Genomic DNA, 15,378 nt, shown 5'->3' on the forward strand with positions numbered 1-15,378 from the left:
TTTTTTGGTAGGAATATATAGATCGGCACAACATTAAGGGCGAAAGGGTCTGAACAGGTACTCCCTGACTTATGACCTACTCAACTTGTGTCCATCTGCACGAATTAAAAAAAAATCTACATTGTTTAGTTGTATTTGACAAACTATAACAGTGATACAGGTCATGTAAGAGCCAAAATGTGTGTACTTATCTAGTTAATTGGTGTTCCTGGGTCCATAGGCTGGGTGCGGCCATCTTGATTCCCGTTCACATGTGCAAGTCACCAATTGGCACATGCGTAGTGGGTTCATGTATTGGAGTTCGGTTGGCGCATGCCTGACAATATTGAATTTGCGCCCTTAACTCACACATGTGCCAACTGAACTCCAATACATGAACCCAGCACACGTGCCCACAGAATTCCAATACACAAACTTAGGCATGCATCATTGCGCATGCACCAACTGGTGACTCATGGATGCGCACAGGAATCAAGATGGCTGAACCCAGCCTATGGACCCCATAATGCCAACTTACAAGGTAAGTACACACATTTTGGCTCTTGCATGCCCTGTTATATATTGTCAAAAAAAAACTACAATGAAAAAAAGATTTGATTAAAAAGTTTGCTTTAAGACTTTGGAACTCTGGGTGAGGGCAAAATTCCGACTTGCATCCATTCAGATATACCAATCCTTTGGTCCAAATTACAGTCGTAAGTCAGGGAGTATGCCTGTACTGTAATGTTTAATTACACTATACACTGATTAATTGAAGAGACTCTAGTAACAAGGGGATAACTGGAGGACCTGCCTTACAAACTTAGTTATTGTTTTTGTATCCACGTCAAACAGGTCTGGCAAATCGTCATATTGGTTTGTTACAGTGTATGAGATGATTATCAAATTATTCAAGCTAAATCTTGTATGCTCTTTGAAGATGCTGTACATTCAAAAATCTGAGAGTGTCTGTTTTATAGTTGGAAAAATGCTGTAAACATTCCACAGGACAAGACAAATGAACAAATTTTCATGAAAGATGCACAACCTTAAATATTATTTTCTTTTTACACAGAAACTTCCTGATTTGCTGGTGGCTACAGAATATTTTTGGTTTTATTTCAGACTTCAAGCATCTATATTTTATAGTTCATTTACTAGGGAATGTTTGTGTCACCATTTTTTGTGTACAAGATAATGTCTGTCTATTTGTGATAAACATTACAATCAAGATATGTTCCCTCTTTTCTCAATCCCTTTGCCAATTATAGTATAACAGAAAAACAGCTACTTCAATATACTATTTCCCACCAAAGATCCACAAACCTCATTGTCCCGATAGACCCATTGTTTCTACATACATCTGCCCCAATGAACTGGTTCAGTGCGACCTTTTAATAAGGATTTGGCATCCCGATGCAAAAGGAGGTGGGTCCTGCAGCATTACAGTATTGGTGTCCTGGGAAGGCGAGTCAGCCTTTTACACTGGAGCCAATGAGAAATGCATCAACTATTAAACTACCTACCTTGGCAGGTAAGTACTGGGATAAAAATGAACACCCCCCCCCCCCCATACCGTGTTCGTCACGTTCACACAGGTAAGTGAAGCAGTAAAAAGCTAGTTAATGACCGTCTTTCAAGAGCGGTGTAAAAGGGCCTCCTGACTGTTATTTTGTCCCACCAGGTTCAGTCCTTTCCCACCTACATCTGTGAGTCCTCAATGACCTCCATTGCTTCAACAAAATCCAATTCCCTGGACTCAACTGCATCATGGACGTTCAATCACCATACACCTCAATGCCCCATACTGATTGTCTCAAAGCCCTTTGTTCCTTTCTCAACAACAGACCCCCAACCAGTCTCCCTCCACCAGTACTTTCCTCCATCTGGCAGAACTTTTTCTCACCCTCAACTTTTCCTTTGGCTCATCCCACTTTCTCCAAGTTAAAGGGGTAGACATAGGTACCCATAAGAGCCCCAGGTATGCCTGCCTTTTTAATTGGCTATGTAAAGCAGTCCATGCTACAAACCTACATAGGCAAAGCTCCTCAATTTTTCCTCTGCTGCACTCATGGCCATATTGGTCCCGCCTCCTGCACCCATGATGAGCTCATCAACTTTATCCACTTTGCTGCTAACTTTCAACCCGAGCTCAAATTCTCTTGGTCCATCTCAGGTAACACTCACCTTTCTCGATCTCTGCCTCCATCTTGTAAGACATTTTTTGAAGTCATGATAGCCCTGACCTACTAAAACATACAGTAGTTTAAAAAAACTGTAAATACACAAAGCAATGCACAGTATCTAAACCCACTACCATCAAGAAGACAGTACACGATCATCAAAATGCAGACTGCCAGGCTGGAAAATAATTTCTTCACTAGCTGAGAGACTGATGAACAGTATCCTGTAACTGTGAAAATATTTCTATGTATTTATTTTGGTTATTTATGTTATCATTATGAACTGTATATTGTGTTTTTGTGTGTGCACCATGGTTTGGAGAGATGGTTTGTACACGTACAACCAGATTATTAACTTGAAAAGTTGTTCTCAGTGGAGAGATCATCTTTTTTCAAGCCCAAACATCACCATTACTTTCAACACGGGTTCAGCAAGAAAACAATCTCAAATTTTATTAACCAATATACTTCTAAATTTTCTCTTAAATGCAGTACTTTTTCTTTCTGTCAGTTGATTTACGGTTTCAAAATTTGCCCAGAACTGTTGCTAGTAGAGCCATCCTTACATACATGCCATTTTCAGCCTGGCGGAAGTAAGCTGCCCGTGGGTCAGAATCAACATCCTCACTGAAGAGAGACAACAATATCACAATTAATGGAAATTATAAACAAGGATATACATACATGTAATTTTTAAAAAGTTGAATCTGATCATGAGGAAGCAAAAAGGGACTGAAAGACATTCCTTTTGTTTAAAATAAGAAATTAAAATTGTAAATTGAATTGTTTTATCTTAAATGATTTGGCCAATATAGAATACATCCTAAACAAATGTATTTGATTTTCAACAGAAATGATTCATAAATAGATTATTTTATACTTCCAACATTTGACTATTGCACAAGTTTGGAGGTCAAATGTTAATAAAGCAATATTGAACAATTATACAGGAAACCTGAAACAAACAAAATACTAAAAACATTTGGCTTTCAGACATCTTTGGAAAGAGAAACAATGTTAATGTTTCAGGATCACAATAGTTTTGTAAGAACTGGGAATGGGGAAAAAAGGAAAAAGACAAGTTGCAGGGAAGATGCAGAAAGGGATGAATAGGGCAAAAGGAATACAGTAAAACCCCTGTTATCCGGAATTCAAGCAAGCAGCAAAAAAAAAAGCAAAATAAATCTGTTAACAAAAAATACAAAAGTTTAAAATTGGAGCCCCCCCCCCAGCCATAATTTTGCCAATAATGTAACATGCAATCTCAAGCAACCAGAAAATTCACATATCTGGGACCTACCAATCATGATAGGTTCCAGATACCAGAGACTTTACTGGAACTGCAAATGGTTGCACTAACAAGCAAAACTTTGAATTTGTCTCTCCAAGACAGGAAATGCGAAGTAGTTTGTTAGCTCCTCTCTGTAATTATTGGTGGGAAAACAGCTGAAATCACGTGCTGGAAAAATTATGATTAGTTATCATAACTAGCCTTCTTCCTCTCTATTTTCAATGTTGAACATTACAAAACATTCTAACTATTTTGTCTGGTGTTTCTTCCCCTCCTCCAAACTTCACTTGGTTAAATGCAGGGGCGTAGACCTGATTATCTATTATGAAACGGGTTGAATTATTCATCAGTGGTCTGGCTGCAAGCCCCATTACGTCTCATCTTCTAAAATTAGCCACATTCTCAGATACAACTGCAGCTTCATTTGTCCACTACCCAAGAGCACCAAAATTCTTCTTGCCCTTTCGGACCTTGCATTTGAATAGCTCGAGGAACAAAGGCACTTAATTGCTGCTTCACTTAACCAATGTGCCAAACAAATCTCTGTGCTCACACTTAATCATGAACCCAATTCTAAAGTTTCTTTCCAATCTCTAATCCAATTTCCTATATACATCACCCTCTCCTTTCCCCGCTCTATAATGCTCATGTTTGACCTTTCTGTCCAATTCTTTTTCTAATATTTTTATAGAGCTTTATATACAATCATACATAGGTAATAACAAGTATATCCAACAAAGTAAACATATATTACAAATAGCTGTGAACAACCTATGAAAGAGACAAAAAACCCAAAATGTAAAAACTAATCTAATAATCTAACCCTTCCCTTGTGAGATTATGATTAAGCATTACATGTTCCATGAATGTATGAAAGAAAGGAGAACAAAACTGTAAAATGGGATCCAATAATCTTATAAATTCTGAAAATAATGAAGGACCCCATAAATTTAGAAAATTTAAGGTTCAGTATCTAATTTTTTCCTCCCAGAGTCAAGCATGCCATCACATCAGATAACACTTGAGTACGTGTAGGAGGGAATTCTGTCCAATTCAAAACAATTACCGCAAGTCACGTCCTCAAAGCCCTGCCACAACCTTTCTGCATAACAAGCATCTCTAACCTTCCCTCCAAAACATTTCTCTCAAATCTATGTCCATGTGGAATAGGTACATGGCAAATCAGGGTTTAGCCTTGTTCTAAGACTGAAACAGCCACCAACCAAAGGACAGAGTGCTCTTACTTGCACTGCCTGCAGCTACTAACTAGCTTCCTCAAACACTGGTCAACTCACACACAACCCAAAGGCAGCAGGCAAAATAAATTCAGCAATAGTTTCTCTTATGGCCACACAGTGTAACATTACAGAGAGATGGGAGAATTTATTGTCTGTTCTCAATATAACTACGAAATATATCCTAGAGCATGACATCAAGCAGATGTTCTCAGAATTAGAATTTATTTTTCATGAAGAGGTCACAAAATGTGTTGTTTTGCATTACAGGTGCAAATATTGCTATAAATTAAAGAGTATCTACGAGTTTGTTGTCCATTCAGAAATCTGATGATTGAGGGGAAAAAGCTGTTTGTGCTACTGCAGGTTTGTCTTCAGGCTCCTGTGCCTCCTTCCTGATGGTAGCAGCATGAAAAGGCATGGCCTTTCTTAGTACACCGCTTCTTGTAGAAGTCCTAGATGGAATGAAAACTTATGCCCATGATAACACTGGCCAAGTTCACAACTCTCTGTAGTCTTTTCCTGTCCCATGTATTTGCATTTCCATACCAAACAGTGATGCAACCAGTCAGAATGCCTTCCACGGTATACCTGTACAAATTTGCAAGTCTTTGGTTATATACCAAATCTCCTCAAACTCCTCATGAAGTATAACCACTGGCAAGCTTTCTCTGAGATTGCATAGACATGGAAGTCCCATGACAGATCTTCAAAATGTTGACACCCAGGAATTTGAAGTTCTTTCCATCGTTGACTCCTTGATGAGGACTGGTTAATGTTCTCCTTTGTCTCTCCTTAAGTCCACAATCACTTTCTTAGTTTTGCTAATGTTGAATGCAAGGCTGTTGTGACACCACTCAACCAGCTACTTGTTCTCTCTCCTGTTTTCTTCCTCATTGCCATCTGTGATTCTGCCGATGACTGTGGTGTCAAATTTATAGATGGCATCTGAATTGTGCCTAGCCTCACAGTCATGGGTGTAGAGCGAGTAGGCTATGATTTAAGTCATTTCATTTAGGGAAGAAATCCATCACCAAGTCCATCTTGGTCTGTTCTTTTTCATGCTATGCTTTCTTTAGTGCAGTACAAGTACAAGGGTTAGCTCAAACTACAGGGGAATCACGTTGCTCTCCATTGCAGGCAAAATCTTCGCTAGGATTCTACTAAATAGAATAATACCTAGTGTCGCCGAGAATATTCTCCCAGAATCACAGTGCGGCTTTCGCGCAAACAGAGGAACTACTGACATGGTCTTTGCCCTCAGACAGCTCCAAGAAAAATGCAGAGAACAAAACAAAGGACTCTACATCACCTTTGTTGACCTCACCAAAGCCTTCGACACCGTGAGCAGGAAAGGGCTTTGGCAAATACTAGAGCGCATCGGATGTCCCCCAAAGTTCCTCAACATGATTATCCAACTGCACGAAAACCAACAAGGTCGGGTCAGATACAGCAATGAGCTCTCTGAACCCTACTCCATTAACAATGGCGTGAAGCAAGGCTGTGCTCTGGCACCAACCCTCTTTTCAATCTTCTTCAGCATGATGCTGAACCAAGCCATGAAAGACCCCAACAATGAAGACGCTGTTTACATCCGGTACCGCACGGATGGCAGTCTCTTCAATCTGAGGCGCCTGCAAGCTCACACCAAGACACAAGAGAAACTTGTGCGTGAACTACTCTTTGCAGACGATGCCGCTTTAGTTGCCCATTCAGAGCCAGCTCTTCAGCGCTTGACGTCCTGCTTTGCGGAAACTGCCAAAATGTTTGGCCTGGAAGTCAGCCTGAAGAAAACTGAGGTCCTCCATCAGCCAGCTCCCCACCATGATTACCAGCCCCCCCACATCTCCATCGGGCACACAAAACTCAAAACGGTCAACCAGTTTACCTATCTCGGCTGCACCATTTCATCAGATGCAAGGATCGACAATGAGATAGACAACAGACTCGCCAAGGCAAATAGCGCCTTTGGAAGACTACACAAAAGAGTCTGGAAAAACAACCAACTGAAAAACCTCACAAAGATAAGCGTATACAGAGCCGTTGTCATACCCACACTCCTGTTCGGCTCCGAATCATGGGTCCTCTACCGGCACCACCTACGGCTCCTAGAACGCTTCCACCAGCGTTGTCTCCGCTCCATCCTCAACATCCATTGGAGCGCTTACATCCCTAACGTCGAAGTACTCGAGATGGCAGAGGTCGACAGCATCGAGTCCACGCTGCTGAAGATCCAGCTGCGCTGGATGGGTCACGTCTCCAGAATGGAGGACCATCGCCTTCCCAAGATCGTGTTATATGGCGAGCTCTCCACTGGCCACCGTGACAGAGGTGCACCAAAGAAAAGGTACAAGGACTGCCTAAAGAAATCTCTTGGTGCCTGCCACATTGACCACCGCCAGTGGGCTGATATCGCCTCAAACCGTGCATCTTGGCGCCTCACAGTTTGGCGGGCAGCAACCTCCTTTGAAGAAGACCGCAGAGCCTACTTCACTGACAAAAGGCAAAGGAGGAAAAACCCAACACCCAACCCCAACCCACCAATTTTCCCCTGCAACCGCTGCAATCGTGTCTGCCTGTCCCGCATCGGACTTGTCAGCCACAAACGAGCCTGCAGCTGACGTGGACTTTTTACCCCCTCCATAAATCTTCGTCCGCGAAGCCAAGCCAAAGAAGAACAAGTAGAAGCATCAGAGCAAGTTCACTTAAGTATGTCATTTGCTACATCAAGCTACAGATAACTTAATGACAAATGTACATCTTCCACTTCAATGGAATTTGTTTATTTTTTTGCAGGCAGAGAGAAACTTTTTAAAAATGTACAATCTCTTCACTGAATGTCGACCTACAGTCTTGTTGATAAGCCAGCATTTCAGCATAACATCCAATGTGATGCGAGTTTCCAAACATGTACCAAAGGAATATGTTTTAATATGTATCAATTATATGAGGAACAGACAATATATTCTCTCTCTCTCTCCCCATTATCCTACTATGTAAATATTGACAAGTAAATTCCAATGTGTTTCGACATATCCATTAATAATATTATAATTCTGATATCTAATGGTAGATAATACTCAAAAAGGCACAAAAAAGTTTCAGTGCAGCTATGGAATATGGGCACACATACCCAAACAACATATTTGGATCACGTCTTACCTAACTTCATTCACTCGTGGCAGTGGATGCATAACTACCATTTTCTTCTTGCCTCTGGTCATAATGTGAGGGGTGAGAATAAATTGCCCGAAACACTAGAAAAAAGTTGATTCATGAATTAGAAAAAAAGAATCAGAGTATATTTAATTTTAGAAAGTCTTGTTTTCTTAAGATTACTGTGGACAGCTGCAGCAATTTAGTACTAAAATAACTGATTCTCATAATTTTTAAAAAGTGTTTGAGAAATCTGATTCCTTTTGTTAAAATATTAACCACTATGAAGTTCTAAAAAAAAAATTTGCAAACCAAGATGAAAGATTGTGACGTGTCTAATATCAAAATAAATAAAGACCAAGGAAGTTGAGGTCTCAAGATGTGTTTGATTTGTTTTCATCTTTGGTGATGCAAAGGACAAAGTTATTGACACGAGCTCAACAGCACATTAAATTAAAAGACCTAAGTTTAATTTAAACCTCTGTTTAATGCAGAAAAGAAGCCCTTTATCAAGTATTGGCCCAAGATTGCCAGTATTGTCATTTTTTTTAAAATCAAAGAAGTTGCCAATACAATGTTGATTCTCACAAATGAATAAATGCGCCCGAGTTAAATATGCGATATAAATAAACTACTATTACTAATAACAATATCTTCATAGGTGCAAGATGAATTGGGACAAAATCTATAGCTATTTAAGATACACGAATATCCTTTTGTTGTGAATGTCCTGAATGTTGTGTATAACTGTGATTGGTTAAGTGTTAAATGTGGAGGGTATAAGTGGGGGGGGTTGGGGGTGAGGGGACAGTAAAAGCTTACTCTACAAAAATATCTTGTATAGAATTGATAATTGTAATTAATATTGATGTTGTCAACAGTAACGTTCATATTGATAACTGTTTAAGATTGGAAAATCATAAATAAAATATTAAAAACAAAAGGTACACAAATATCCATACTGCAGCCAGTTGATCAAATCTTCTGAATAGATAACTTGATCAGGGGTATACACACACACTTTCAAGATGATGCAGTATCAATCTGCTCTCCCATTATTTTGAAACCCTGATGGTTTGACATCTGGCTCATGTGTTTATCTTTTCTGCACTCCGTTCTCCCTCTGGGAAAAGCAATTTTACTTTTATGAAGAATTGTTTCCAGGAACAGAGAGTCTGAAAAGCTGAGATAATGGCTCACTGCCCAATTTCCCACCTCTACCCAGTCATGTTCAACTAGCTTCTTAGGGTAATAAAGTGAATTCACGATTCCCAGGTGTACCCATGGAGTAATGGTTAATGAAGTTAGTTCTCCAGGGATAAACAACTGCACCGTGAAACAATAAACAATAAAACCAGCAAAAATTAAACCAACAAAATGATACCACAAGGAACAAAACAGATGAAAATGAAAGCTGCAAATACATCAAGGGCTTTTAGTCATGCAAAAATAATAAATAATAGTATATTATTTTTAAAAAAATCAAAAATAGATCTATATTTTTTGGCAGTCATGGTTTTCTGATGGGCCTCTTCATATGTTATCAATGTTGTGTTCTAAATTTTCAGTTGCAAATAGATAAATTGATTCAAATGAGGCAAAAATGTAAAAAATAGGAATCAGAATTTTCAAGGACAGTAAAAGGTAGGGCACTGAGGAGTGCAGAGGAGCAAAGGGACCTGGGAATACAGATACATAATTCCCTGAAAATGGCATCACAGGTAGACAGGGTTGTGAAGAAAGCTTTTGACATCTTGGCCATCATAAATAAAAGTATTGAGTACAGGAGTTGGGATGTTATGAAGTTGTACATGACATTGGTGAGGCCAAATTTGGAGTATTGTGTGCAGTTCTGGTCACCAAACTACAGGAAGGATATCAGTAAGCTTCAAAGAATTTAGAGAAGATTACTAGGATGTTGCTGGGTCTTTGGGTATTGAGTTATAGGGAAAGATTAAATAGGTTAAGACTTGTAGGAGAATGAGGGGAAATTTGAGAGAGGATTACAAAATTGAGGGGGATAGACAGAGTAAATGCGACTAGACTCTTTCCACTTAGAACAGAAGAGATAAATATAAGAGGATATGGCTTTAGGTAAAAGGGGAAAGGGCTTGGGGGATCTTATTCACTCAGAGTGGGGATGTGAAACAAGCTCCCATATGACGTGGTAAACGCAGGTTCACTCAAGTTTTAAGAATAAATTGGATAGACACATGAATAGGAGAGGTCTGAAGGGTTATGGACTGGGACTGGGTGCAGGTCAATGGGACTAGTGGAATTATATTGCGGTAAGGTCTAGAAGGGCTAAATGGCCTGCTTTCTGTGCTGTAGTGTTCTATGGTTCTAAGGAATCAGTATTACAGAAATTTCTTTGCTTCCATTTAAATATATTTTTCATTACCGCTTCGTATTCTTCTTCTGAAGCAAATCTTTCTTTCTGAATCCTTGTCATGTATAATACATCAGTGTCAGGTAGGGCCTCTTCCAAACTGTCAAATTCCTCCTGCATATACAAACAGCTGTTAAGAAAACAGGGAAACTGCAGAGCAGTACAGGACATTTTTAAGATTGCCAGGACATTCCACTTCCTTAATATTTAAGCATAATTAACTAAGTTCCCCAAATACATTTATAAAATGTAATTGGCAGCTTTTATATTTATCATTTTAATCACCTTAAAATTAAAAGCAAGTTAATTATTGCTCACCTGCTTAATCCCTCTGGATTCAAGAAAATGAATAATATTTTGAGGCATTCGAAGATTTCTGGGAGTAACATATCGGAGATTAACACGATATAATGTGAGAAGGTAGGCCAGGGAATGTACTGTTCGTCCATGTTTCAGGTCTCCAACCATTGTAATCTATAGATATATTTCAATGACAATCAGCTCCAATTGATATTCCCAAAGCACAAACTACATTCTATTGGTCATTAATCTGTGATCGAACATAAACCAACAAAAGAAATGGAACACAAAAGTCTGCAGACACTGTGATGGCAGTAAGAACATAAATCCTGGAGGAACTCAGCAGGTCTCGCAGGATCCATTCGAGGTAAAGATATCATTACCTCCTATGGACCTTGGGACACCTGCTGAATTCCTTCAGCATTTCTGTGTTTTTAAAACAAAATAAGTGCTGTCTTTCAGTGCAGAATTATAGATAAAACACGTGCATGATGCAGTATTTGACTCAGAAATTCTTTGGGCATTATGTGCATTATACACAGAAAACAACCCTACTTCAATCACTAACACCAGATCAGGATGTGAAGAGGCAGAGAGATTTCAAGTTTATACATACAGGCTAAGTGAGAGACAAAGATGAAGCAGATAGAATATAATGTGGGCGACGTGGTTAGAGTAGTGGTTAGTGCAATGCACTACAGTGCCAGCGACAAGGGTTCAAATCCAATGCTGTATGTAGGGTGTTTGTACGTTCTCCCATGTCTACGTGGGTTTCCTCCGACCGTCCAAAACATACCTGTTGTAGGTTAATTGAGTGGAACAGCTCATGGGCTGAAAGGGCCCATTACCGTGCTGCATGTCTAAATTTAAAATAAAATGCAGTCATTCACTATTCTCACTACTTTTAAAAAAAATGATCAGATTGAGAAGTGCTTGTACCCCTGTATTCAGATGGATCAAGGTAACGTCATACACGAATCACTGAGCATAATGGGGTAACAGCAATTTAATAACCTTTTTTTGCAAAATAAATTGAGTGCAAGAGTAAATGCACCCAACAGTAATCATCTGTAGCTCAATTAACAATGCACTTGGAATACTGGACACAGGCCTGATCACATCAATGAAGATATGCTTACAAAAGATATAGTTTACTACATTTTTTCCAAGGATGGGAGGGACTTAATCAAATAAGGGGAAATTAAACAGAACAAGCCAAGAGTATAGGAGATCAAGGAGTAATCAGTGAAACATACACAATCCATACAAGGCTTCATTTGATAGATGAAGGGACAATAGTTCCCCAGCCTTGTCAAGAACCAAAATTCCTGGTTCACTATGAGTCAACTATTCAGGACAGAGATGATAAGAAATCTCTACCCCAGAGGTTTTGAATCTTCAGAATTTACTACAAAAGGGCCATATAATTATTAGGTTTCATGGCATGAGGGAAAGTAGCTCTGATGTCAGGCGAAAAAAATCAGCCACAATCTTTCCCTGACTTACGATCGTAATGGGCACCAAAAAAATCAGTCGTACCTCGGAATGGTCTCAAGTTGGAATTGTGCCTGCGCGTGTGGAGTACTGAAATCTTAAAGCAAAGTTTTTAAATTAAATTTTTTTAAATCTTAGATTCCTGAATTTGTCGATCAACCTTTTTAAAATATTTTTTTATTTTTCACACTATGAACCATATCAACCAAAATATGTACAAATGTTTCTCATTAAATTTACACAGTGGTCTTTTCTCCCCTTTTTTTTCCCCCATTTCCCTCCCTCCCCTCTCCCTACCACCCCCCAAAACCCATAAATATTCAACATATACAATACAATAAAACCAGAAAACAATATTTTCACACAAAGAAAAATAAACAAGAAAAATACGTCATCTATTTATTACACACTGAATCTAGTTGTTTTGTCTTCTTATCATTTTCATTCTGATTTTAGGGGATGGAGGTCATAGGCAAGCTCTCTCTGATACGTTCCATGTATGGTTCCCAAATTTGCTCAAACATTGTAACTTTATTTTTTTAAAACTATATGTTATTTTTTCCAATGGAATACATTTATTCATTTTCATTTCCTGCATTGATTTAACCATAAATTTGGCTACTTTATTCTTTTTACTTGTCTTTTGTCCAGTTTTATCCAACATTGGGTCCAAATTAAGGTTAAAATCCCCTCCTATCAATATATTTCCTTGTGTGTCTGCAACCTTCAAAAAAAAATCCTGCATAAACTTTTGATCCTCCTCGTTAGGCGCATATAAATTGAACAAATTCCAAAATTCTAAGTATATCTGACACTTTATCATTGCATTCCTCCCTGCTGGATCTATTATTTCCTCCTCTATTTTGATTGGTACATTTTTGTACTATGGCTACTCTAGCTTTTGAATGATAGGATGCTGGCGTTACGTGTCCTACCCAGTCTCTCTTTAGTTTGTTATGTTCCGCTTCAGTTAGATGCGTTTCCTGCACAAATGCTATATCTATTTTTTCCTTCTTCAATAATTTTTTTTTTTAAACTTTATTTAAGATTTTATAACATGAATAACATATAGGATTACATTAAAAAAAAATTAAGGTTCTTCAATAAATTTAGTAGCCTCTTCCTTTTAATTTGGTTATGTATTCCATTAATGTTTATAGTCATATAGTTCAACATGGCCATCTCATATCTTGCATACACCTTTTTGCCACCTCCATCCCCTTTTCATCTCTTAGTTTTCTCTTATTACACAATGTACGACAACACATTTAAGACATAAAGTACTCCCGCAGTTCCCACTTCCATTAACAACTTAACCCCAAAAGTTCCCCCCCCCCTCTCTGAGTTGCCCCATATCCCTTGCCGGGCAACCACAACTCCCCTTTTCATTTGGATTGCGATCTTGTTCGCAGCGTCAACTGATTTTGAAGGGACGGTTATTCCCCCTCTACCCAGACCTCTCCAGAAAACACTTTAAAAAAAAACACATAACAAAAACTCTCTCTTCTTCCCCCCCCTTACTCCCTTCCTTCCCTTCTCTTTTCCCTCTTTAGTTCTTTACATTTACATTGTTGTTAAATCTTTATATATACTTTATTGCCATTCTTCATTCTTGTTACATCTCTTCATCTCTTCTCCTGTCTCGCAAACGTTCTGCAAATTCTTGCGCTTTCTCTGGATCCAAGAACAGTCTGTTTTGCTCCCTGGGTATAAATATTTTAAGCACTGCTAGATGTCTTAATATGAATTTGTAACTTTTTTCCACAAAGTTGATTTCGCTTTATTAAATTCTTTCCTCCTCTTTAAGAGTTCAAAACTTACGTCTGGGTTAAAAAAAATATATTTCTCTTTGTCCATCAGTTTTCCCTTCTATTTCTCTTTGTCCATCAGTTTTACCTTCTATTTCTCTTTGTCCATCAGTTTTACCTTCTATTTCTCTTTGTCCATCAGTTTTACCTTCTATTTCTCTTTGTCCATCAATTTTACTTTCTATTTCGCTGTGAAGATCTTGGTCTTATTCTTCCTCTTCTTCTGTGTCTGTATCTGTGTTTGTGACTTCTCTTCTTTGAGTCCGTGTCTCTTCTGTTTTTCCTGGTGAGCTGCTTGTATCTCTTTGTCAGGCCTCTTGTTGCTGGTCCTCCCCTCCTGTGCTGTTCGTCTGTTGTTCCTTGCCTTCCAACTGAGAGCCCTGGTGTCGGGTGTCCCTCAGCTGCTCACTCTGTGACAGCCCATTCCTCTGCTGAGCCCCCCTCCCGCTGGTGCCCTCTTTCTCCTTTGATTGCGCAGTTGCACACACGTGACTCCTTGTGCATGTGCAGTGGGGCACTTTTCTTTGGATCAGAGAGCTATTTTTGTAGTGTACCGGCTGGTGGGTCGCGACTCCACAGAGCAGGCATTGACCTCGAGGGTCGGGCCCTCTTCGTCACCACAGCGTCCCGTTCCTTCATGCAGGTAAGGCCTTCTTCTTCTCTTGCGACTAGTTTTACTTCTTTTTTTCCAGTTGTTCTTACTTTCTCCTTCTTGGAAGCCATCTTCTTTCTCTTCTTTGTATCTTTATCTTCTATTTCTTATATTCTATTTTTGTTATGCTTTGCTTTTTCCTAACTTTTTCCTATTTTCCTGGAGAGGGCTGGTTTTCCCGACCAGCCACTACTCCATCATGTCACACCTCTATTTTGTCGATCAACCTTGATGAAACTTTCCATTTTCTGGTCTATGCTTACCTTGTTAGTCGGGATTCTGGGGCAGGACGTGGCTATCTTGATTCCTGTATGCATGCATGAGTCTTCAGTTGGCTTCTATCGCACATATGCCAACCAAACTCCAATACTCGAACCAAATGTGCACGCACCTACCGAAGACTCGCGCATTTGCACAGGAATCAAGATGGCCACGGCCAGCCCCAGAACACTGACTAACAAGTACACACTTTTTGGCTTTTACATGCCCTGTATCTGTTATTTTTTTGAAATACAATATAAATTGCATAAATTTTATATTTATATGTTTTTAAAAATGTGTTCATATGTGCGGATGGTTGTAAGTCGCATAGGTTGTAAGTTGGGGACTACATGAACATGATATACAAAACAGAGCAAGGATGCTCAATTAAGTTATCTGCCAGTCTGCATCCAGTTTCTCTGTGGTAGAGGAGGCCACAACAGGAGCACCAGATGCAGTAAATGACCCCTGCAGATTCACAACTGAAGAGTTGCTTCACTTGGATGGACAGTTTTGGACAATTTTTTTGACACAAGAGGCTGGCAGCTATAATGGAATGAGCTGCCAGAAGTGGCACAAATACATTTATAAGATATTTAGAAGGTATACAGATAGAAAAGATTTTGAGGG

The 15,378-nt window shown here is 39.1% G+C and overlaps 1 protein-coding gene across 3 annotated transcripts in view; it reads right to left on the reverse strand.

The window, feature by feature from the left end:
* Positions 1-2,589: 2,589 nt before the first annotated feature.
* cad (carbamoyl-phosphate synthetase 2, aspartate transcarbamylase, and dihydroorotase) overlaps positions 2,590-15,378 on the reverse strand; it is a 106,043-nt gene continuing 93,254 nt past the window's right edge. For 2 of the 3 annotated variants that reach the window (XM_069886597.1, XM_069886596.1), the window contains 4 exons: positions 10,552-10,707; positions 10,246-10,347; positions 7,851-7,945; positions 2,590-2,789 (listed from right to left, as the gene is read on the reverse strand). In XM_069886597.1, coding sequence (XP_069742698.1) covers positions 2,687-2,789; positions 7,851-7,945; positions 10,246-10,347; positions 10,552-10,707 — 456 coding nt within the window. In that variant the 3' untranslated portion in view covers positions 2,590-2,686. The remainder of the gene's footprint in view (positions 2,790-7,850; positions 7,946-10,245; positions 10,348-10,551; positions 10,708-15,378) is intronic. The other variant, XM_069886598.1, reaches the window with a different exon arrangement.

This window comes from Narcine bancroftii, chromosome 6 (assembly GCF_036971445.1).
Source record: "Narcine bancroftii isolate sNarBan1 chromosome 6, sNarBan1.hap1, whole genome shotgun sequence".
Lineage (NCBI taxonomy): Eukaryota > Metazoa > Chordata > Chondrichthyes > Torpediniformes > Narcinidae > Narcine > Narcine bancroftii.